Here is a 26,566-nt window from a genome sequence, read left to right as displayed (position 1 = left end):
GATCATTCGTAAAAGGTGGAAGCAAGGGATATGATGGAAACTGAATAGCAGGTAGGAGCGTAAAGAAGTGTAAGCATTGAGGGTAGGGACTAGGGAGGTAGGTCGGTCGCAAATTTCCGCTTCGTTTATTTACCCGCCGCCGACGTTAAAATACCACTTAGTTAGCGGTTATCGTCGACAAATTTTGTACCGTTACCACTACTACCGCTGCCAACACATCTAACCGCAATAAAACGCAATAATTAATGATACGAGCTCTCTCAGATATTTGACGACTCCGCTGGGACGTGATATCCTACGTCACTCCATCCTAAAATCCACAGTGGTGACCGCTCAAGTTCTATACCTCTGTTACATAATGTGTAATATTAATGTATACTGGACAGAGGTGCTCGTGTAGGTTTTAGTTATTAGGTAAACATGGCTGATAGTAGATTGGTTTCTGAGACTATCTCACTAGCCAAGTCGATTCTCATATTGCATTTGATATGACATCAAAGCTGAATTGATTTTTGTTTGATCAAAAAGTAATTTGAAGTCAGTCGTAAAGTAAAATTCAAAAGATTGACCTCTACATGGAATTCAATAAAAAAAGATTTGGATATTGGAAAACTTCTGAAGCTATGTTTTTAGATTGAAAAATAAAACTAAAATTTAAATAGTAGCCCATTTTAAACTTAGGTATCTATTAAAATACTGAATTTTAAACAGGAACTTAGTTGACAACTATCGGGAACGTATTTCACGTACCTACTATTTTTTTTTTTTAAATTTGTATGTGATGTGAACCTACTTATTTAAAAAAAAATCTTTAAGGTGTATCAATTTTTATTAACAGTTTAACCTTTTCTTTGACAAAAAATAGAATAAAAATAAATTGTCTTAAATCATGTAAAATTTTAACTGATTCTTTTTGATTTCATAATATATAACTTGTTGATTTTATTATGTTACATAAATATATACATTTTTTAATACCAGTATAGTTCTAATTAAATATAATTTCATGTCGGAAAGTCATAAAAAATTGATTAGTGTACCTATATTCTTATTACTGATTGAACGAATGTGATCGGAGATAAAAATAATTATTGTTTTAGTTCTATAATATTGTTATACTCTAATAATATGTATTTTGTACGTGCTCTGAAATTTTTACAACAAGACTGTGATAAGATTATTATGGGGGCACTACTATATACGTATAATTATATAAAGTTATATGTACTGAGAAAATTGTTTTCGGTAAGATTTTTTCCAGATTAAATTATATTCCGCAGTTACCAACCTCACAGCGTGGTGAGAAAAACATACCGAGAAATGTGTGTGTACTAGTGAAAAACTAATTAATAGATAGCATTTTAAAGGATACTTTTACAGTTACCATGTGTATTAAACATTGCACATTTTTCTAAGGGAGAAAAAGTGTGCAAAGCGGTGAATAGAAATACTAGTTAATGTGATGATATTATTCAATTTTATATTATTATAATAACCATTGTTTCAGTAATATTTATCGTTAACTACTATTGTATATAATATCATACTCATACAGTGATAAGTTATTAATTGTAATTTTATATTAAGCTATTAAGGTAAAATGTATAGGTTTTAGCTTATTTTGATTCGATGATATAAAATATAATGTTTAAAAATTGAAATAAGAATAAAGATTATAAATAACGCTAAATTTTTAAACTTATGTCATGATTACTAATAATACTTAAATCATATATTAATTTCAAAAATTGTATAATAAGTTTTATTTTTTTAATACAATGTTTTTACCATAGCTTCTTTCAGATGTACAAAGAATAATATTGTATAAAACAAATTATAGTACTTACAATAATGCAAATTAATTTTAACACGGATTTTGAATTAATGTTCGCTTTTAATGTGTTAATATATTTAAAGAAAGATTATTGTCTTATGCAAGCATCGCTATTGTTAAATTTAAGGATAAATTATTACGCGTTAATATTTTACATTTATTTAGGACCTCGTAGGAGAAGATATATAAGTTGTGGTTAAAAAAAAAAATACCTTAGTATTTTAAGGCTTGTGATTTGCACAGCATATTATATTATGCGCGAGTATAACTAAGGCCCTAAATATCTTCAACAACTTTATCTCCATCACCACTATCTATATTAACTATATGCTGACAATTTTGCCACGTTAAATACGACTATGTAAGGGCTGTGCTAACATTTTACTTGCACCTAGAGTTAGTTTAGCTCAAACGAGAATCCTTTTCTATTACCATATTAATTTGAATATTTAAAAAAGGTATACACATCTAATATATTATTGTGTATTTCATACATTTATTGTACCACCCATTGTGCTTGTAACGCACCATTATAATCGTGTTTAATAACGACCGGCACATTATCCAAATTAACGAAGGTCGCATGATGTTTTTCGATTGTCTTCAAACAATTTGTTGATGAAATAACAGTATATGCGCCGACTCAGTTGGGTAATTCAAGCACATACATGTACCCTCAATAAAAAATAAAAATAAAATATTATACGATCACCATCAGTGGACCTATCTATTATTATATTACATACCTGTTTTTTTGGAAAAATGAATATAAATACTCAAATAAGTTAAAAATGTACAAACCCCGCTTTTATTGTATACTATTATAATGGTTTCGTAGTATAAAGTCAAAGGAATATAAATGTATAATATAGTAGATGGGTTATTTTAAAGTTTACAGCATTTATCGTGTTTCTAAGAAAATAGAGCAACATTCATAAAACATTAACTCAGTTAATATAATAGAATTGACATTTTAATAATAAAAGATAAAAAAAAAATATGTTTGACATAACATTTTATTATACGAGGGTATTGTTTTTAAAAATACTGGGTTTTTTGGTAGTAATTGTATAAGCTTGTAGGACATTATAAATTAGATTGAATTGACTTTTGTATTCTAAATACATAATTTTTTAAGTTCCTTGAAGTTTATTAATTCCATTGTAAAACAATATATCTTTTGGGAAAATTTCCTGGGATCTAAGCCAGAGTTTTTTCTTAGAAATTAATAAAAAGTTTGTAATGATATATATAATTTATTACTAATATAATTACCATTTATCGTTGATATTTACGAAACACTATATTAATTTCCAGGCAAATATGCAAAAAGCATTGCAAATATTTGCTAGTTACGACAAAATATTATGAATACTGCTTTTTGGTAAACATATCAGAGACTTCTTATATCCAAATACAAATTATAACTTTATAAGTACAATATTTTTGCGGAAATTTTAGTGGAATATTTTATCACCCCAAAATCGCTGGTCACGTGGTATTTAGAATACCTTGATTTTATACTTTAGGTTATATTATACGATTGCAAAGTTTACAGGTGGATTATAACATAACTTTCTACTGCCTACCTTTAGATAGGTTCATCCTTTTACCTCGTTATCGCTCATGAAGTAGAACCAATAAATGTATTTTAATCATTACAGTATACAATCGTGTGATTTTATCGAATTTTAAAATATGATAATACGATAGTATTTATAGAAAAGAAAGTTTTTTATTATGTATTTTACTTACCATGTATGGTGACAGTGTTATGCGATAGTACATCGTCGTCAGCCGCTCGCTGCTGTTCAGTCACCGGTATCTGACGCAAGAGCCGTAAAGTCACGTCTTTTGGACTGCACGCTGGATTCCAGCTTACTAATACCGCGGTTCTTTGACCAGGGACGGCCACTTTAGGTGCCACCACATTGAATGTCCTGAACAACAAGTAAACCGTTTACATATTATGTTAGAACATGTCTAGTAATTGTGTATTATTATGCATATTATGTTTTTAGATATCTCTATTGTATATAAAAAAAGAACGAGAATACAGAAATAACTGAGAGCTCTAATTCAGGTCTACACAAAATATGAAAGTAGTTTTGATTAAAGTTTAACTTTATAAATTATTGTATCGATTTCAATAAAAGTTATATCAATAGATACTTTGAGACTTGAAGGAAAATTTCAGTTTATTAAATAATGTTAACATATATAAAAAATGGTGAGGAGAATTATTATTCAGCCTGTTTACTCAAAATAAATGTCTAAAAATAAAATAAATATATAATATACAATATACATAGTGACAGGTTGAATGAATAACACTCGTAATCCTTATTTAATAGGTATACACATAAAGTGTGATACGGAAACATAGTTAATATTTTATTTTTTTATTTTTTTTTTATGCCTTTAAACTGGTGAATGAATAATACCATTATTCAGTATGATATATATATATATATTAGCTAATATTTTAATGTATCAGTATTATGTTGAAAAATTTATATTGTTGTTTTATATTATAATTAATTCAAATAATATTATATTTTACATAATCAGCATGTACTTATTTTTAAAAACGTACGTTTTAAAAACAAAATAATAATAATAATAATTGAACAAGTGTAAAACCTGCATTTACACAAAATATAACAAGCCGATTACAACTAAGTCGACAAACATAAAAACAATATAAGTACGTGTGTGATTATTGAACATACTTTACACTATTTATATATATATATATATATTTATTTTATAGCTTTCCACGGATTCTAAAGTTTTACAACTACGATTTTAGATCATCAAAATACACATACTGTGACTTCTACACGGCCGAAACAAAGTCCTATTATTTTGATGTTGTTTCTAAACAGCAGTTACAAATCTATGTACAAATTTATTATTTCTGAAACGTATAAATTTAACTTATATAATTTTGTTACCATCATTTAAGACATAATGTAAAGTCGTAAATATGATACGTATTTAGTTTATTTTAACAATGTAGTTTGGTTGTCACTCTTCACGATACTTTTGAGCTTTCGACACAACGATGTCTGTATTTTGTTTTAATTTAAATGTCCATCATCTCCCTATATACCGTAAATTTTGGCGATTTTGCTGTGGTTTTTTAACAAAAAAGAATATATTTTCCATATTTTTTAAAAGGTTTGGCAAATCAAATTTAGCTTTTAAGGTAAATTTAATAATATGCATTATACTACCTGTATATACATACTATAACGGAAAAGGTGTATAATAATTTTTGGAATAATAAAATATTCTTGATGATGACATTATGTTGTTTGAATTTTATTAAAGACACTCTTTAGATTTAAAACGTTCATTTTTATATTAATAGGTTTACTTATTTCTTATGTAAGTCTTAGTAAATGTAATAATTTATCCATTTGTTTTTGAATATAGCATCCAATTGAAGTCATTTAATTATAAATAGAACACAATACACGATCATTTGTATTTCGCATACGATACAAGTTTAATATTTAGGTATAACTATACTAGTGGCAATAGTTGTGTTGAACTCGCCATTGGTTGGTTTTCGATATATGTATATGTATGTATAAATGGCTTCTTATATCAAATCCTAACCTACCTGCGTATGATTTATTATTATTATTAAACTTCGTACATAGCTGCTGTACACGGTGAAAGTACTGCAAGTAGATATTATCGATCGTAGCTGAGTGCTAACGGTGGAATTAGAGCAACGCCTCCGGGTAAACTCTAATGGATCTGCCACTAATAAAAATGGCTTAAGTTGTATGTATGTGCTTGCGTATTTGGTAGAGCCGAGGGAAAAACCATCACCTATACCTCCGTTATAAATAAATGTCTCTGATAATAACAAAAACCCTGTTGGGGTCGCTAAACAATTCAGTTGGGTAATCGATGGTCGACGCCTCTACAATGGACCTAATCGTGTGTGATAGGAAATTATTATTATTGAGATATTCATAACAATAATTATATTATTAATATTTTATCGCATCGTCAAGTCTAATCAAAAGTATCTTTGACAGAATTTTTTTTCTTTTGACTTTGAAGACAATATATCAAAAAAAAAAAAATATATATATATATTTTTTACCTCGCGGTAATGTTATACAAACAATATACTTGTGACAATATCATAATTATCGGTGAGTTTAGTAGTTATCAATTTATATAAGTTAACGACAGATAATGTTGCAGTTTTATAATCTACTTGGAACTTTATTTTCATGTTTATTTTATAAATTATTCTATAAATAATGTGGAGAACATGGAGTAGCTGTGAAAATTCCTATCATCAACTATAGAAAAAATAAATGTTGAGCATGAGAACATGTAGCTATGAAATTGTGAGTTTTATTAATCTTATCGAATATTGTTCTGACTTAATTGTAATAATATACATGTTATTTATTATCTATCGGTTATTTTAACTTAAATTATGTATATGTATATAATGATTTATTTAAATATTACATTACATAATTTATATACTTCCACCAAATATACAATATGATAATTCTATATGCTGGATTTATATTGTACAGATCATTTATACCTTGGTAATGAATTTATTTAAATTTTGACTTTTAGAAATTTTAAAGCATACTTAAAACTATATTTTAAAATTTTAAGATCTACGTTAATCACTAAATAATAAATCAATAGCTAGTTAATAGTTCTTTGAACATTATTTAGTAAAAAATTTTGTAAGTATTCAATTTTAATGAACTATTACATTAATCAGTTTCGTAAAATATGTGATTTTCAATTAGATTATTTTATTCTGTTATTAAAGAATTACTATAGCACTTTTTTTTTTTTATAAGAACCTATTTTTCGATTTATATTAAAAGGTACCTAAATAAATCATTATTTTAAATGTTGTTTAAAAATGTACAAATATATATATAATGGGTAATAATGATACTTCATTAGTATAACTGATACATATTAATATACTAACTAAAATAAATAAAGTACGAAATTTGATTTTCAAATAAATACTTTATATTTTGATATAGTTTCACTACGAATTGAGGTTTAATGTTGAAATATCTATCACACTTCTGTGGTGATGATTGCATTACTCCGTGAAAATATCACGTCTGACTTCTCAATTTCTCTCCATGGCGATCAGTAGTAGTCACCAAGATTATGTGATTTACCACCCTTAAGTTATTTTTTTCGTTGGGAATTTTTAAAATCGCAGGTCTATGAAAACAAACTGTGTACTTTATTAGATCTAAAGGAAGAAATTCAACAGGTCATCAACAAATCAAATGGGCAAGTATTTTAAAATATGGTTAAAAATTTCATTGATTGTCACAATTTCGCCTCGTATTAAGTGAATAAAAGAGTTTATATGCGAAATATCGTGTTTTGCATTTAGACTTCAACTCGTAATGAAATGATATGTATTAAATATAAAATATTTTGCTTGAAATTAAATTAATTTATAACAAGATTAAAAAATACATTATTTATTAAACACCCAATATTATTATAGAGTGAATGCTTAATACTTTCTAGAAGTTTTATTTAGTTATTTAGATTATCTTTTAAACTAGTTTAATAGGCACTAACTGTGTTCATGAAATATTGTACTCATGTACTATGCGATAGTGAATATAGAGATACGGTCACGATACGACGATAGAGTACTATCATTTTTATTAAACATAATAACCGTTTTGAGTCGATTGTGTTTACTATTAAAACCAATGTTTTAGTATTGTTTAAACGTGGTTAAATGTTTATACAAAATAAGAATAATAATTCGCTACTGAAAGTTAAATCATTCTGTAGAAAGCATTGTATTCAATTATTTTTTTTAAATTTATATTTTCAGAATGGCTTGTTAATATTAAATGAAAATAAAAACGGATTGGGTGTATTTATTTTACAAAGTTCAGTAAAATTCAATAAGTTATTAATAATAACCAACAAAAAACTATAATAATGTATACCTAGTAATGAAAGGCACCATTTTATTCTTTTTTTTTTTTTTTTTTTTTATTTAATTTAAATTGTATTTATTTAAATGGTATATATTTCTTAAATTTTTAAATAACAAAAAGTAAACTTAGCATATTTTTAACGTGCACCTAATTTAAAAATAAAAATTGTACAATCGATCATGTGTAGTAAAATATTTTAGTTTTAGCTTTTAAATGTCGAATAATAAATAACTTATTTTGTAAATTAAACCAACAATATTATTTTATTATAATGTTCTATAATTTATCTTTTTCAAAATATCTTGTTATATTTTTTTTATTTTATCATTACATCATTGAACGAGTTAAGTTTACGTCTATTTGCAACAGATACTAATACTAACAAAAAATTATACTCAAGATAGATCATATTTTAGATTGGATTAGATTTAAAATATTGTTTACTCCGGTAAGTTAATATAAAAAATAGTGGCCAATAACATTTTTCTGGTGAATTTTAAATTTAAACGTTTATTATGAAAATATAAAAGTTTATTTGAAAATAGTACTCTTTTATTCATATTGAAAATATTATTACTCGTAATAATTTGTTTTGAGTTTTATGAATTTTATTTGCGTTTTTCTCTTTTACTTTTTTTATGAAATATCTATCTATATACTTTGTTTTTGGGTCACAGTTTATTTTAAAGTATATCTCTATAGTTCTTTAAGTTTCTATTACGATAAAAAAAAAAAAAAATCATGTTTAACTATTATAATAATAGTATATCTATCTACATTTGATGCCGTCAAATAAAAAACAATTTCTTTGGAAAAAATATATAAATATATTATTGCAAAATATATGTAATCTTTAGAACGGATTATGTATTATTATAATGTATGTCATGGTCCACAAAAACAGTATATAATTGTAACACGATGGACAATATCTCACAATAAAAGGATAATGATAAAATATCGTATTACAGTCTTAACTATTTAAGTTTCCGTTTCCGAGTAACGGTCAGGCTATCGTGATTTTGTGTATATATGTGTATGTGTGTGTGTGTGACCAAATAAATCCAGATTTAGTTTAATTGAATTATTTCATGGTCCTATATCTAATGTACAGTTAGCGTGGAAACCGTGAAATATGACCACACGGAGATTGCTGCATAAAAGTCATAAATATAGCTATGTATATATTATATCATATATCTGTGTGTGTTTTCACTAATATCAAACTGAATAATTAAATTCTTACTGGCTTCTACATTATAAGCTGTGCTTCGGTTTAATTTAACTTTACTGTCTCTGTACTATAATATAATATGATGGGTATCTGTCACACATTAGATTTTCCGTCCATCAGTCGTCGTCGCCATTCTGTTTACCAGCCAAATGGTTTTGATGGCGTAACATTACACGCACATACAAATTGATATGTACCTACGATCCATTATATAAAATTGATAATATTATGTTACTGACACGACTTGATTATAATATTATTATTATTATTACGTCATCGCAATCACAGAGAAGATGGAGTAAAACGAGATTATGAATAATAATAATCATTTTAATGATCATAATATTCGTTCAAGAGTTCGTTTTGAAAATTATTAAACGAAATAGCGCAATTTTGCACTTTATAATTGGATGTCAGCCATTTTGCGCGTGGCCAATTAAACCATTTTAGCTGATAAATTAATATAACGAGTCGATATAATTTACATAAATTTGATACGTTCAGCTTGGCCAATTTCACGATATACGAGAAAATTAATGTTGTTGGTACGTAATTGAAATGTCTCAATTAATTCTAGTAACGGGCGAGTGAGGGTGTAGTAGGTTTGTATGTGTGAGTGATGGTAGTGGTTGTGATGGAAGAGACAGTAGAGATATTATAAGTTGGACCCGAGAAACGATGTTATTATATAATTTAGTCACTGTGGACTTACAGTCAAAATAATATTTTAGTAATCTTCTTTTTATAGTTATGCAGTAATCAGCTTAATTGCAATTTCAAATTATCAAATTATTTATGGATTTATGCGTTTTATTAGCGTGTTTTTTTCATTACGTCTGTAGACTTCTTCTTTAACTTAATACGATTTAATATTAGGTATACCAAGGTTTACCAATATATCCAAATATTATGATTTGCAAAAAAATGTATCTTTATTATTTATACATAGGTATTAGAAGATTGATATCAATCAAATATATCCATTTACCAACAAATAAAGTAAAAATTATTGATTAAATTTTTTTTTTAGTACAGACATGATACATAATATTATATATTTATATATCTATAGAGCTATAAATATATCTAACTTTCTTTATTTTTGATAAAATTTTGTTTATTTAGTTTGAAACATATTTCTTTGAAAACTAATCAATGAATTAACCTAAAGATTACCCTTTAAAATTTAAAACTTACAAAACTTTTTTTTTTATTCTTATTGGATGATAAAAATAAAATTGGATGTTGGCTTTTATATTTTATAAAATATAAACTATGACTTAATAAGTGTACATACTACTGTAGTATTTATATTAATCATAAGAGCCTTAAAAAAAAATATTTTTTTAAAGTATTATTTATATATTTTAATCATATTTGTGAGTATAGTAAATATTAGAAAATTATATCAATTTATGATTATGGATAAAACGTACTTATAAATAAGTGATAACATCTGTAAATATTGTGATCAGTTCTTTCAAATTATTTTTATTATCATTATTTTTTTTAAATAATAATATGGAATACGACTAATGTTAATATTGGGATTTTTCTTTATAAAATTTTTACAAGTTATTTGATTTAATAAGTAGTGTAGGTATATCTAATGTATTAATGTATAGCAATTAAATATAAGTTTTGTTTAAGTTTCAAATTATATTAAGTGGGTATTATTAGTTCACACAATAATAATAATATAAAAAAATCATTATTATATCACTATGAAGTGTGTTTTTAAATATTTTTATAGGTTTTGATAAAATCAAGAAAACAATTATCAAAATAACGGCTAAGAAAAGTGAATACCTATATATAAACATCTGTTTTAACTAAATTTTGAGCATTTTTTTTTTTTTTTGTTTACCAAACTTGATACAATATTTTTTAAATGCAATGGTTTTTAATATTTGTTTTTAAAGTATTATAGTAAGACACTGCTTTAGTGACCTAATCTACTATTTTATTATTAAAATTATTTTAGACTAAATAAAACAAGAACCTGTTTATAATAACACGTTTTTCTGTAGACAGATGCCTAACCTGATCTGAGGTAACAAAACGATTTCAAAAATGTTTACGCATCACCTAAAATTGTATAAAGATTGTATATTTTGAACAGAATGTGTTTCGATTTTTACAAGAAAAAACCATATAGGCATAGAACCAAGAAAATGTAACTTAGTACGATTTAATCAAGTTTTGATCTGAATCATTTTTGAATTTCGGTTGATACGCTTAGAAATACTTCTTTGTTCTCAAAATCTATCACAGAAATCAACAAAAAAATATAACTGTAATGTTTACTTATATTAACAGCATACGTTATACATGTAAGTCCATCGAAAAAGGGTAATATTATTTTAAAGATTTTTAACTACTCGGTGTAGACTATCCATAAACTACAACATGTTTTAATTAGTCTCCTATGGGCAGTGATTTATGTTTTGATCTCAACTTAATTTGTTTTTACTTTGTTCTTCGCGCCTTTTTAACTACACTTATTGGAGAAATAGAACTGTATAACGATGTAGTATGCGGAGTAATATAAACGATGAAGGGTAAAGAGCAATGCCTACAGCTTTAGTGTACCAAACAAATTACATCGAGATCGGAATGCTTGATAAATGTGTTGTATTTAATCACAACTGCAGTATGAAATATTTACAACTAAGTTAACTAGGTTCATTTTAAGGGATAATGTTTTTAAAAATGTTCGTGTTATTAGCTTATTAGGTATAGTAGTCGGTGGGTATGTATAAAATATACAAATTTTAACATCCTTCTTCTCCTGTAAACTCAATCAGGCCTTTTAAGTATAGATATTAGTTATATTTGTATATTAGTTGATTATGCAAATAGCTGGAGAAGTGTTTTAGATTATATTTTTATTATCAATAAACTATATTGTATTTTTAATAGCACAAAGGAAACGATAATATACGTACACATACACACATATATTTATACATATTTAAATAACTTGAAATAAGAACGGATAACGCACCATCAATATTTATAACACAAATAAATAAGCTGTATTTTAAAAAGTTATTGTACAGTTATTGTCCTATATTAATTATATTATAATACTATGATTGATTAAAATTATACATAGTTATGTGTGTTAATAAACGTATAGATGCCAGAATCGATTTTAATAAGACTTTAGTTGATTTCAACTTTTTTTAGATTTATACATTGGAACAGTTTTAATGTATTATAATATTACGTTCAATGAAACGTGTATTGTATTTATATATTTATAAGTGTATGGAAAATATAATAATAGTATTGATATTTTATCATCATATTTAGATAATTGGTATCAATTTAGCTCAATATTATAAATAACTAATGTTATTTATTATTGAAATTGTCGTTATTTTGATTTTAGATAATTATTTATAAGTTATATTATTGTTGCACCGTGTCTTAAATATTTTATCCTTTTCCAGTTTAAACTTATTATACAAGTTAAGTTTTGAAGATGATTATTGAATTATGTACAAAATAGATAAAAATATACTCTTTTCTGTATATTTTGTAATTGGGTTATTTAACCCGTTTAATTATTTAAATAAATAAATTAAATAAGATATTAATGTCTAAAATATAGAGTTTTTGTATTAAAATGTATAGCTCTTATTTATTTTATAAGTTATTAGAACATTCAAAGGCATTTCACTTAAAACCCATCCTTGATTGCAGTTCTCGTTTTTTTAAAACATACACACTCACACAAAATATAAAGGCTTCTTGAAAACTTAAAATCCTATGTAAACTTTTCACGTTAAAAGCTTTTTCTCGATTGAATTTCTATTCAACTGTCCGAATTCTTCTATTTACCCTATTGTTTCTTGCCTAAAGTAGGTTTTTACTTGCCCAAATATATTTCAGTATATTCTGAAAATATCATAGTATGGGCAATTCATACTTTAAGCTGAAATACAAACATAATTTATTTTTATTACTGTATAGTATTATAATATTAATTAGGAAATAATCAAATAAATATAAAACTAAACAATTTGCTCTCAAAATGTCTTTTTTTAAACAAACCAATTTTTTTTTTGAAAAAAATCATCCATCAATCTTTATTATATTATATGACGTCCTTCATATTATGAAAAAAAATATAAATATACATATAAAAGAATAAACATAATATGATCAATTTAAATAGTTACTATGGAATTTTATTATTATGTGTAATATAAAACATAATGATGTATGGTTTTATTGTTTCGATCATTTTAGATACACAATTACCTCAGCGTTTCATCACCACTAGAGAGAAAATTATGAGGAAAAACTTTTTCAAACTAAACTGTGTATTTCGCCTTTTAAACCACCCGTCAGCTTCTTTTTCGTGTATATAATTTAAAAAGCCATATTGTTTTCTTTTGAACACTTCACCGAGCCTTTTGTACGTATTCCGTTATTTCGTTCATTTTTTTCACGTTGTTTTGCAACCTTTTCCCTCATGTTATACGCATACATGTAGGTCATGTACATATTATATTCTACCTATGTCAAAGGGGCTGAAAACATTGCATACTGAGTATTATATTATATGCTCGTATAATAGTATTATAATGTGAACTGAAACACCTGTGGACTGAATATAAAAAACAAAACAAAAAAATAAAGTAATAATAATAAAGATATATACAATTGTAGCAATAATAATAATAATAGAAATAAAATCATTTCGTCGACATTGAACGTTTACGATAACTAACTAATAATAAATTACATAATATTATTATGACAATGTGGATGTTTTCAAGGATGGAGTTTGAGGTCCAGGCTATTTCCCTTTGCTCGCTCCCCACTTGTATCGCTTGTTAATTAAAAAAAAAAATAAAAATATTTTATACATGCAAAACATATAATTGAATTTAAGTCCTTACTTGTAATATATTTATATATTTATTTTTAAACGCTTAAAAGTTTAAAGTATCACAGACCAGATAGTATTAATCAATATTCAATATATACACCATATCAATAAACTATATAAAAGTAAAATTAAATTTATAAGACATAATATGACTAAAAAAATACACATCATACCTATGCATATATATATACATCATTTAATATAAAATTATTTTAAGTTAAAGATAGATTTTTTATAATATCGGTATTATCCGTAAAACTGTAAAATATTGTTTTGTTTCATGGGTGAGTCAGTATTTATTATGCGTACATACTATCTTACCTACTTAACATACAATTTAAATTTTAAACATAATAACATAACAGTCATAACAGTTGAAATCACGTAAACTATGAGATATTACAAATTCTGTGTCAGTTGGAATGGGATATTTTAGTTGAAAAAACAATAACTATAAACATATAATATGTAATATATTTAACTTGTATATTGTAGTGATTGCAATCGGCATAAAAAATATAGTGTTGCTCAATGTTTTCTCTACCAGATGGGAAAACATTGAATCACATATATATAATTATAATAAAAATAAGTATTATTGTATTAATGACATTGTTATAGGAACTTAATTATAGTAATAATCGGTTGCTTGCGGTAATCTTACGAGAGATCCAGTTGTTAAAAACAAATTATGATTTTAAGGGTTTTTTTTTGGTTTCTATGGTAACGCAGTTTTATTCAATTTTTATTGCTAGAGGCAACTTAGATACTATATTATGTAATCCAAAATTATAATTTTTTGTCATATTAATTTAATTTTGGTTATTGTTTAGTTGTTGCAGCAATTGTAACAGTAAAAATAAAAATATAAATATTATATCCAGCTCAAAAACTTAATACAAAGGTCAATATTATCACGTGTGAATATTCGTACGTTTATAATATTATAATTTATAAATTATAATATTTATTGCATTTCGCCTGTTGAGAGTTTTTGGCCAGGCAAGACGTCGGTCTGTCAAATCGACATGCGAAATCCTCTACGGAGCACAGCAATCGAATACGCGTATAATTACTGAAACTAAATCACAATATACATATTTCGATGTCTTGCTCATCTATACAAACTTATATCACACGATGCCATCATTATGATGTATGTGTTTTTTCGTATAAATATGATACATATATTCTTACTAGGAAATTTATGAGGTTTATGCAATCAATCGGCTTTGGTTGAATGGATATCCAGGCGGAAGCTACACTATATAATATGTATTGTATAACAACAATAATAGTATTATATTTTCGGATTTCCGTTCAAGAAATTATCAGTTACCGATATTATAAATAAAGGAAATATTACAATAAAAATATAAAATTTTATAAATTAATACGGAATCGTTCAAAATAACGATTTATTATATTATATAATACTGTTTTGTATGTATTATTATTATTTTTTTTAAATAAATTACTGTAACGTATAATTAAAACTATTCATACGATATTAAACTCTTATTCTCACTTAATCATATCATATAACTATTAAACAAAGAGATGATTATAATAGAAAATATCCATTTCAAACTTATATTTTTTATACTTACTAGTTACAATAATAATATTATTATTAATAAAATAATTATAAATTCTTGCGTTTTTCCAAAATTTCTGATAAAATCGTTTTAGGAACATCGTAAGATATTGTTAGAACCCGTGATATCTAGAAGCGTACTTAAGTTCTAAAATACGTGACCCTGGAAAACTTTTAGTTTCAAATAGATGTGTACATGAAAGTTTCTGACTTTCAAAATTATCTGTTTAAGAAGTTACGGAATTAACTTATGACCGTATAATTTAAAAGTCTTCCTTTAAGTTGGTATAACAAAAAATAATTAAATATTGATATAAATCGATAGTTAATTCTGTAGTGTTTCATTATTGACTTAAAATAGATTTTTCAATACTTTCTCTCCGTATTGTACGCAGTAATAGTGTTTAATTATAGTTCTGAGACAGTTGGGGTACTTCCATTATGAATGGACAAATATAGACCAATCGCATTTAAATCACAATCAATGAATATTTTAAAAGTAACCCAATACAAAATGTAGTTATTATACATAATAATAGTGATGAGTTTATTAATTTTGATTTTATTGTACTTGGAAATCTAAATGATACAATAATAATACCTAAAATCCACCAAGACCTACATGACGTAATTAACACGGTGTATCCTGATTAAGCGGATCACATATTATATGAGTGGAAATTTATGAGCTTGCACATAAAATCTGACTATCGGGTTTATACTTTATAGCAGTGAAATAAATGGAAACCCACTAGTGAAAAAAAAATCATAACGTTGTTTCAAAAGATTTATCCGTATTGGAAGTTTCGTAGTTAGTGGATTAATGATAATAGGGTACTATCCTTGTAAATGACTACTTATCAAAACATGTTTATGACAATGTTAATTAGAAAACTTAGGTTCAAATTTAATTTTGATAAGTATTATTTTTATTTTCAAATTAAAATATTATACACAACTTAGCATAATAATTTATTATAATTTTTACTAGAGCTATATTTATCTAATAATATAGATATGTAGTGTATAATAAATAAATAAAACGTATAACTTGTGTCTACTGAAATATACATAGTTGTTAATAAATTTATCTTTTATCTTTGTTTTAAACCATTTTGGTTAAATTTTATATAAATGTAATGATAAGTAAACAGACCGTATATTCTGGATAGATTTTAATTATTTTAATAATTAAATATAACATTGTTGTGCCTACAAAAAAAAATAATATGTATTTTTGTATGATAGAATTATTTACCAACGAAGAAAATATTGAAATGAAATACCGTATAAAACTAATGAAGTATGCTAAGAAAACTTTATAGACATAGTAATTATTCTTATACATGAAAACAAATAGTTAAAGATATTTAATTGACGGGTATTCGTAAGTTTATATTATGATTGAATAAAAATTAATTTTATCCCTATTTTAATAATTTAAACATTTTATTTTATTTGTTCAGTTATAATTAAATTAATATATCATATTATATTATGTGTATAATTAATAATTATTACGCTCAACACTTTTGAACCTTTATTGTAAATTTAAAAATATTATGTATTTATAACAACCAAAAAAAAAAAAAAAAAAATGCCTGTCTTGATTAAAATAAATAGAGTACCTACCTACAAATTGAAATTACTATAGTTATATGAGTTGAGTTTAAAGTTTGTTATCACCAAATTAAAAAAAAAGGCATTAAGTATGCAAATATAATATATACATATACATAAAACGGCTTTACAAATTTTTGTTAAAAAAATTACGTCCGCGCACAACTGCAGTTAATTTTAATTATTCTTTTTCGCTTATAAAGAATGCACATGAATTACCTATATTATGCGAACAACACATATAGTTATTGTTGTACATTTGCAGTTCATGTGTCATAGTGTACCCGTATACGTTATATCCACCCAGTCGGCAGGCGGGCACTCGAATAAATCACTATGACCTGCTAGCATCGTTTTTATTTTAATGCACGCCGACGTGTTGCCAACAAGTTTCAAATCCTGACTTATGTTTTACCAAATCCGAGTTTTCATTTCCGAATTTCTGCTTCGGAAACAACGCAAAACGTACTATAAATAATAATATAATCCTGCGTGACCTAAAAGTTTTTCTCTCCGGGGTAAAACAACTGCATAATAATATATAATATATGCATATACTATACACACATATATATATATATATATATATTATATTAAATAGTTAAATGTATTCGAGACTGCTTTTAACAATTTTTATTGTTGTATATTGTTTTTATTTTTTATTATTATTTAACTCTGAAAGTCAAGACCAATTTATAATTATTTTGACGGAGCGTGAACATAAGAAAAGAAGTTTTTAATGTATGCGAATATATTTTTTTTCAGAGTGTCTTGGTCCTTGGAACAGTAATATTACAGCAGGTATCATTGAAACTGACTTCATATCTAATTTTTTTTTTTAGTTCAACCTACAAATTATTTATGGTTAATTTTTATTATAGTTTCATCAAGAATATTCATACTGATTAAAGTGAAATGGGGAGAATTGTAAATTTTAAAAACAAAAATGATAAGAATAAGTAAAAAATAATGTTATGTGTATGTTTTCTTCGTTATATTAGGTTTTTTATTTAAAATGTATTGTTCGTGCTCCATTAAATAAAGTTTTTCATTTTAGATTGAAATAAATGTTTTAAAATTTCTCAGTAAGGAAAATCATACCCATTAATATTATATTTATTAGGGTCAAAAATAAAAATTTTCATATTATTATTATCGATTTTACGAATAATAATAATTTATATGATAACATATTGTGTTATTTTTACATAATAAAAAATATTCTAAAATAAATTCGAACTTATTTAGTGCTAAAATTATTTTAAAATATATAAAATATAATACAATGATTGGTGGTAAAATATATAAAATTAAAGCAAATTAATCATTGCTATTATTTTTAAAATCGCATAGTTATTTATTTTTTTCAATATATATTTACTGTTACTTTATATTTTCACATAATTTTTCTATGATTGCTTGTTATTATGTTTTAACAATCTAATAATGATAATTATATTTCATATGAATGGTTTTACAATTTCCATTATAACCTATTAATAAAAATTAATTTAAGGCTTTACCATAATCAAACGGTATAATTGGAGTATTTACTATAAATATACTTAGCGTATAATAATTTAATCTCATTTTTGTATAACTTTTATTTACGTCGGATATAAATATTTTTTAGAGCCACGTTGGCGAAAGGGCTCTTCATATTAAAGAAAAGCATTCATCACGTCACGCCATGTGCCTATTATAATGCCGTGTGAAATTATATATAATTTCTTATATACTTTTTTCTTATAACGATAATAATGATAATAAAAACAGTCTTCTGCGTTTTGGATTCGGGTTTAGATTTATTGCAGAAGATTTCCGAGAAGAAAAAACCAAACTTTTTACTCGGGCTAGGCAGTACTGAGACTAATATAAATGATGGTGATAAGTCACGACGGGCACATAATTGCCGTGTACCATGCCGTTGACAAATCTGACCACAATTCGAATTCGTCTTCTCATCACGTTACATCGTCGAAGTTTCGTCTCCAAAATAAATACAATATTACCAGAAATGAATTCAAACAGCGTCTAGACGTGTATTGGTACTTACAGAACACTTTTTAACTAAAACTTTATAGTTTTTTAACTTATTGATTTATGATACATTATTATATGTGTTAAAACAAAATAAACATTATTTAAGAATATAAAAAATAATCCTCTTGACACAAATGTGTGGTGTTGGATATTTTTTTAAAATTATTATTTTTATATTTCAATATAGGTTATATTATTGTAACATGGGTAATTAATATATTGTGCATAAAATAGGAAAAATTATAAAAATTATTTTAAAATATGAAATTAACAAATTTTAATAGATAATACATTTATCATGATATTTTTAAACAATATTTTGTTTATTTAATTTTTTAATTTGATTGTCAATAATTAAAAATATTTTTACCTTGTTTTTATGGAATATTTTCGTCGTAGACATTTTTGATTACAATTCATTACTAATAAGGTTATTTTAAGTATTTCCTCGTAATTTGAGTGTACTCACTTACCATTGTAGTGAAGTACCTATGCAAAAAAAAAAAATTAAAAAATAAATATATCGAGTTTTTTTTTTTATTCCCGGACACAATTTACGCGATTATGTTATTAATAGTTCTGAAAATATTAATCATTAAGTAGAGGTGACTTTTCATAAATACAACATTGAGGATTTCCATTCTTTTGAAAATGTATTTCAATGAAATGTGGGTTGGCAGTTAATTACGATATGATCAATCTTGATAATTTACAACTGTACTTGTTGTTGTTACGTCGTTGTAATTAGCCAATTTTCCGTTGTGCGTTCGTTCTGTTCATGGAATCTGTCGCATCGGAAATAAGATACTTTGGTATAAGATCGCTAAAAGACTGTAAAGTATATTATGTATATATAAATTCAACGGAGATATGATGCTTACAATAGGATTTGTGCAAACATAACGCGATAAGGAGCTTATTTTCCACCATTAGGCCGTAAACCCTATTCAAATATAATATGTATATGTATGTGTTTGGGTCCATTTCGCTTTTGGCGTGTAAGCTGTAAGGCAGCGGCGGCCAGCAGGCCAACAATAGTGTATGGAGCATAAAAGGAAAAATCCGATAACAAATATTGATTTACGATTCGAACTTTTATAGAGTATTTTCTACGGTATGATATATTACATTATAAACTATAGAGTATTATTATTATTTTTTTTTCTGATCCATGTAAATGCGTTAAAATTTTTTGTGCTGATGAGACACGATGTAATTGTTATTATTTCTTGCTTTCTGTTTACACCGTTTCTCGTGTGAATATACGACGAGCTTAAAAACGACTACGTGTTTTCGATGGATGTGGGGTGTCAGCCAGAATTGGAAAATATAAAATGCAAACGAATAATAGTGAATAGTAAGATGTATTACTATTAAATTATATACTAATAATAATTATATGTTATGATTATAGATAGTATGTTGATGACTTTTGAATTTTTTTTTTTTTAATCCATTAAATGCTATCTTAGCTAAAAAATAATTTCATGCTTCTTTGATTTAAAAAATACTAATTTTATTTTGCATTTTTTGGCAGTTATAAATGAATTTTTTTGCTTTTCAGCGTTATTTTTTTATGCCAGAAGACCATATTTGTAGTTTTTGAAAAATGAGCTATATTTTTTACAAATTTTAAAGAAAATTGGTTTGTTTAAAAAAACAAGGTATTATTTCAGGTTAACCGTTCACGTATTAAAATTTACAATACAAGTTCTTTTATACATATAGGTAGGTACTCTGATTATACACATTTAACTACCGATGTCGTCGTCTTCTGCTTGAAAATATTAGACACAGTTTAATTGTGTAGTGAAACTAAAGTAGGTAGATACAAAAAACAACAAAATGTTTTTTTTTATTCAAAAATTATTTAAATAGTTGTTTCATTTATTTTCAGTAATTTCCATTCCAACAATAGAAACTATTTTGAATATTTTTAATATGTTTTCATTTTTTTTACTTTTAAATTATTTTTTTATAATTATATATATATATTTTTTTTAGTGTAAATTAATTTTAAAATTCATATTTTAAATTACATTGTCACCTATTATCACAATCATATTTAAAATAATATTTATTATTTGACGTTATCAAACACGCGCCGTGTAAGTATTTATATTTTACATTTGAAATGGGAGAGAAAACAACAGTATATGAAATAATGTGAAAATCTTCATTTTGGTAATATGCTAACACACCGCGGGTCGGGACGGCTATAAAAGCGGTTCTTACTGTAAATAAATTATTCACGTTGAAAATAAATTACTGCTGAAAAGTTCCCGATTTGAAAAGTTGAAAACGTCTTTATGACCCAGAATCAAAAATGCTACTACTTTACTTTTTTAACGCATAAACAAACCTTGCAAGTTATAAAAGTAATAAATCGCAGAGCGGTAGGTACCTACCTACATATAGTATATCGCGTATAACGCAATGTTTATTTTTTTTAAACATTTTAATTTTTGATATTAGTCAATTTTTTTATTTATTAATGACTTGTTAATTGAGTTTTGCTTCTTTTTTTCAACTTTAAAACAGCCTATTAATCATTATAAGTATATTAATATATTATTCGACCATCGACCATGTGGTCAGTTAAAAAATATAATTTTTATCAAACCAATCAACTACCATTCAATATACTTTACTCTTACCCATCACTTTGACTATTTTAACGACTGAAAAAATGTAATTATAAATGAACCTATTTAAATAGCGAACAGAAATTACAAGTTTGTAGTTATATTTATATATTAATATTTAATTGGTATATAAGGTATTGGTATATTGGTTCAATTATCGACGTTTTATTTAAGTAAATACTATAGGTATTACAGAACATTTTGAATTACTTATTTTGTTATTGAATAAAAATGCAACTATCATATAATATATAAAATAATATTATTTTTTCTATTTTGGGTCATTTTAAGTATAATAAAACAAAATAAATAAATTGAATATTATGATGCAGTGATTTTCTTAGAAATGTAATATTATTTCATGAAATGCGATTCATACAAACATTTATAGGTGTAATAAAATGTATGATAATTTTGATTTAGATACATTATAATAATAATATTATTCGTATCATTATATTTTAATTGCATTATACTATCAAAACATAAATTTCTGATATTATTAATTTATTGTTAATAATGATGAATAATGCAAATTAGTTACAATCTGCATTTATAATAAATTATTAAAATGTATAAAGAAAATAATGTTATAGAGATCATCGCAATTGATCATTAAAAATTAAATATAATATTATTATTTAATTAGGACGTTGTAATTTAATATCAAAAACATTATTCTTATACCAATACATTATTGAACGTTTAAATGTATCGTAAATGATCATACAAAATACGCAATGAATCGCTACTATAGTCATATTATTAATGTCTGCTTCTAATGCATTTAAAAAATATTCCAAAGTGAATATTTTGACAGTTCAAAATTCTTTGCGATTAGTTTTATCATTTGTGTGTTGTAGGATCTAACAAATATTCTGTTAACATTAAATCAAAGGTTTTTGTTGCACTTATTCATTCGAATTTCGGTTAGATGACCGCAGACTTTTGAACCCTTACTTAGGCGTAGTTACTAACCATACGAACATCATCTCACAATGGAAATCAATTTGTTGTCACGGGGTTTTCTGTACCCTTTTTTTCTTTTATTTGTAGTGTAAAAAAATAAAATCTTGTATATTTATTATGGACACATACGAGTAGGACTTAAACGAGAAATTCACTTTTTGTATTTTAGATGCTAGGTAATGAAAAATATTTTTTGCCGTCAGTATAGGATATAATAGATGATAGTGTACGAACTTTGGGTCGTCTACAAATGCGTCTATTGTGCACTTTAACGGGTATCATCCCTGTTATTATATTATTATTATCCAACTATGTGGACGATCAAAAATGAAGCTAAAAAAAAATAAATACATTTTAACAAAACCTCATTGTTTGGGATTAAAACAACATTTGCAAAAAAAAAAAAACTAGACAATGATCGATTCTTATTATTCATTGTAATAAAAAACTGAAAAGCTAAATGAACGTAACGATAAAATGCATGATGAGTTTTTAAAACAGATCAAAATGACAATTTGATAAATTTATTTTTTTTGAAAAGCCAACTTAACATCCCGGTTTTTATTCACTCATTTGTATTACGTGCTAATATGAATAGAAAGTATATGGTACAATTTTTCCATTTTAATTCCTTCAATTGTCTCTTTAGAAGGAATGAAAAGGAATAAAGAAGACGGACATATAATAGGATTTTTTTTCAGAAAATTTTTTGTCTGTCAACCATTCAGATTTTGGATTTCTTTTCAGAACAGTCAATGTATATTCCAAGTAACTACCTAATTCAGAGATATTAATAGTCGTTATAATAAGTTAATTAGATATCTAAAAATATGCATTTTTTTTTTTTTACTTTTTAACGACCGCCTTCGTATTATAATACTTCTAACAGTATCGCATTATATTATCAGTCCCGTAACGCTACGTAAATCATAAAAAAATATGATGTCCATTATGGAAATTTTTAGTAAACACGACAAGAATATGTAAATTATTACTCCGAAGTTTGGATAATTTAAATGATTATAAATTTTTTCGCTCCTATCAGACAAACAACACCAAGACAGTTTTATTTTTCTAATTTGCAGTGAAATAAATTAAATTCGATCCCACACACCTATTATTTTAATATCATAGCGTGGAAGAGTAGGACTTGTTCTTTATACATATTTTTATGATTGTATTATACATTTTTAAAATTTATTTCTACGCTTTCCTAAACATTATTTTATTACTACAATAGTTTTATGTTAAAATTACATATGGTTATATGGTATGTATTAAATTTGTAGTTATACGATTCAAGTTTAGCTGTATCTAAGTGTTTCTTACATTTTACTGTAAATGTAAATTGCTAAGTCATGCCACGTACTTAAAATATACGGGATTAATTAGTAATTTGAACGTGTCATAATATTTTTAATAATTGCGGTTTTTTAAATTCAAGTAATTTTTTCTTATATGCTTGTAACATAATATTTACTCGTGTAGACAACTTAGTAATCTTATCTTACAGTCGAATCAATTTAAAATAATATTATGATAAAACGGATTATTTATAAATAAGAGTACACCACGCTCGCTACATCATCAAAAATTAATAAAATTTTATTAAAATGTGGAAATAACGATTTTTCTGAGTAGTATCGTGATTGAAAAAATAATATAGTAACACAGATTGGTTGAAAACAAATTAAACTAATAAGTGAAAGTAAAAGGTGTTAGTTTGCTGTTATGCATAGTTAATTGTATTTTTTCTATAGTACGTTTAAATTATTTCATTTACAAAAAATCATATTCATATTCTGGATGTATCTCGGTTAGGTTATAATGTTATAATGTATGATGCTAAATTAGTATCATTCGGTTTTTAAATAAGTATAGTACCATAATTTTAGCCTATAAAATAGACATTTTTACATTTTTTGAAAACACTTACATGTTCCAAGTTTTCTTTAAGGGTGTAAAGAACATTACGATTTTCTTTCAAGCCGTTTTTTTATTTAATTAACCAAATAGTTCTGACAGTCTTACACTTAGTATCGTATATTGAAATGATTTCAAAATTGACGCAAATTTCATTAAAAAAATCATGTTGAATGTTCGTATCAACATCGTGAAACAACATCGAAAGAAATTACTAAAAAAAAAAAAAAAAATTAAATTAAAGAGCCATTAAAAAACGGTCGCACGTATTCGAATTTCTACCGTCACTACCACGGTTGCTGGAGCTCTGACTTTTGAGAATCCAGTCCACGCGCGTGTGCTTTGTACGTTAATGGAAGTCTCGGGAAGTTTAACGTTCGGATTTATGGTAATAATAATTGTAAAAGATGGCGTCGCCGCTACCTCCAAGTGTTGTCAAAACAAAAACTCGTCTCCCGAGAATGTCGTTAAAAAAAATATCTTCTCCACCATTTGTGACCATTCGCCAACTGTCTCAAACGAGTATGACCTGTCCATCGTTAAATGTGTAAAACAAATACAAAAATAAATCCTGACTGATGTCGTCATGCAGCCGCTCCGACAAGAAGGTAAAATTGACCGGTGAGAATATTAAACTAATTTGCTAGTTTTGTCGGGGCTCGCCGTGCCGGGTCGATGGACATCGATTTGCTACTGCCGAGGCCGCTGCTACCGCCCAGGATACTGCCTCGTTGTCGTCCTATACTACTATTGTCCTCACAACTATTCAATTTTACTCTTGTTGTTGTGGCAGTGTGATGAACCAAAATCGATGAATCGTGATCGAAGATTATTCATCGGGACTTTACCAAACGCAGACTTATTAATTAACATACACACGTTATGCTTACGCACTATGAATGAAGGGAATTTAATGACTAATAACTCAAGTTAAGCTAAGTTAAATGAATATAAGATCGTTAAGTTAGAAGTTAATGAATGACAAATAATAAATTGTACTCATTAAGCTTAAATTATTATGGAGAAAAATATAAACTTAAACTTAAATTAGTTTAAAAAAAAGATCAAACAACTTTTTTAATTAGTATATAGATCACATGACTGTGCTCTTTTTAATTTCTTAAATGCATAATAAACAATAACATTAAATTTTTATCAACATCTTCATCATTATCATAATTTATTTTTCTATGAAGAAATTTATAGTTAATGAATACTAATAATATGTATAATATTTAACGCGTTTATATTTACAGGAACTTTTTTTTTCAATTTATAGAATCTGATTGGTGACTGTATTCTTATATTGAAAATATTTATGATTTATGATTACTACATATTAGATACAATAATATTGTGTAAGTTTTGTGCTTGTCTAAAAACAATACAATTATTTAATATCAAATTATATATATATATATATATTTATAGTATTATTACTATAAATTTATTGAATTATTATTATTTAAAATCGTATGTATAGTAAATAATAAATAAGCCTATTAAAACCAAAAATTCAAAATACATTTTAATTATAACTTGATGGATTATTTTTAAATCATCTAAAAAAAGCAAAGTTATTTCAACGTTAAATTAAATTAATTAAGTTATTAAAAGTATTTGAAAATTAACAAAGTTATTATTAAATGATAAAATTGAAAAAAAAGGTTTTAACTATTTCATTTCCAGGTCTATGTACATATTTATATCTGTTGAGTTCAATGATGATTAATGATATTCCAAATTGACTGACTTTTTTAGTCAATGTTAAAAAAATAATAATTTCAATTTATTGACTACAATAC

General features: G+C 25.5%; 1 protein-coding gene across 2 annotated transcripts in view; it reads right to left on the bottom strand.

Annotated features, from left to right (window-relative positions):
- LOC112599635 (C3 and PZP-like alpha-2-macroglobulin domain-containing protein 8) overlaps positions 1 to 26,566 on the bottom strand; it is a 137,252-nt gene that overhangs the window by 40,578 nt on the left and 70,108 nt on the right. For both annotated transcript variants that reach the window (XM_025346618.1, XM_025346617.1), the window contains exon 3: positions 3,590 to 3,774. In XM_025346618.1, the coding sequence (XP_025202403.1) occupies positions 3,590 to 3,774 (185 nt within the window). The remainder of the gene's footprint in view (positions 1 to 3,589; positions 3,775 to 26,566) is intronic.

Source organism: Melanaphis sacchari, unplaced genomic scaffold, assembly GCF_002803265.2.
Source record: "Melanaphis sacchari strain LSU unplaced genomic scaffold, SCAv2.0 Contig54_pilon_pilon, whole genome shotgun sequence".
Classification (NCBI taxonomy): Eukaryota; Metazoa; Arthropoda; class Insecta; order Hemiptera; family Aphididae; genus Melanaphis; species Melanaphis sacchari.
The sequence above is the reverse complement of the archived record's forward strand: the minus strand, read 5'-3'. Positions and strand labels throughout refer to the sequence as shown.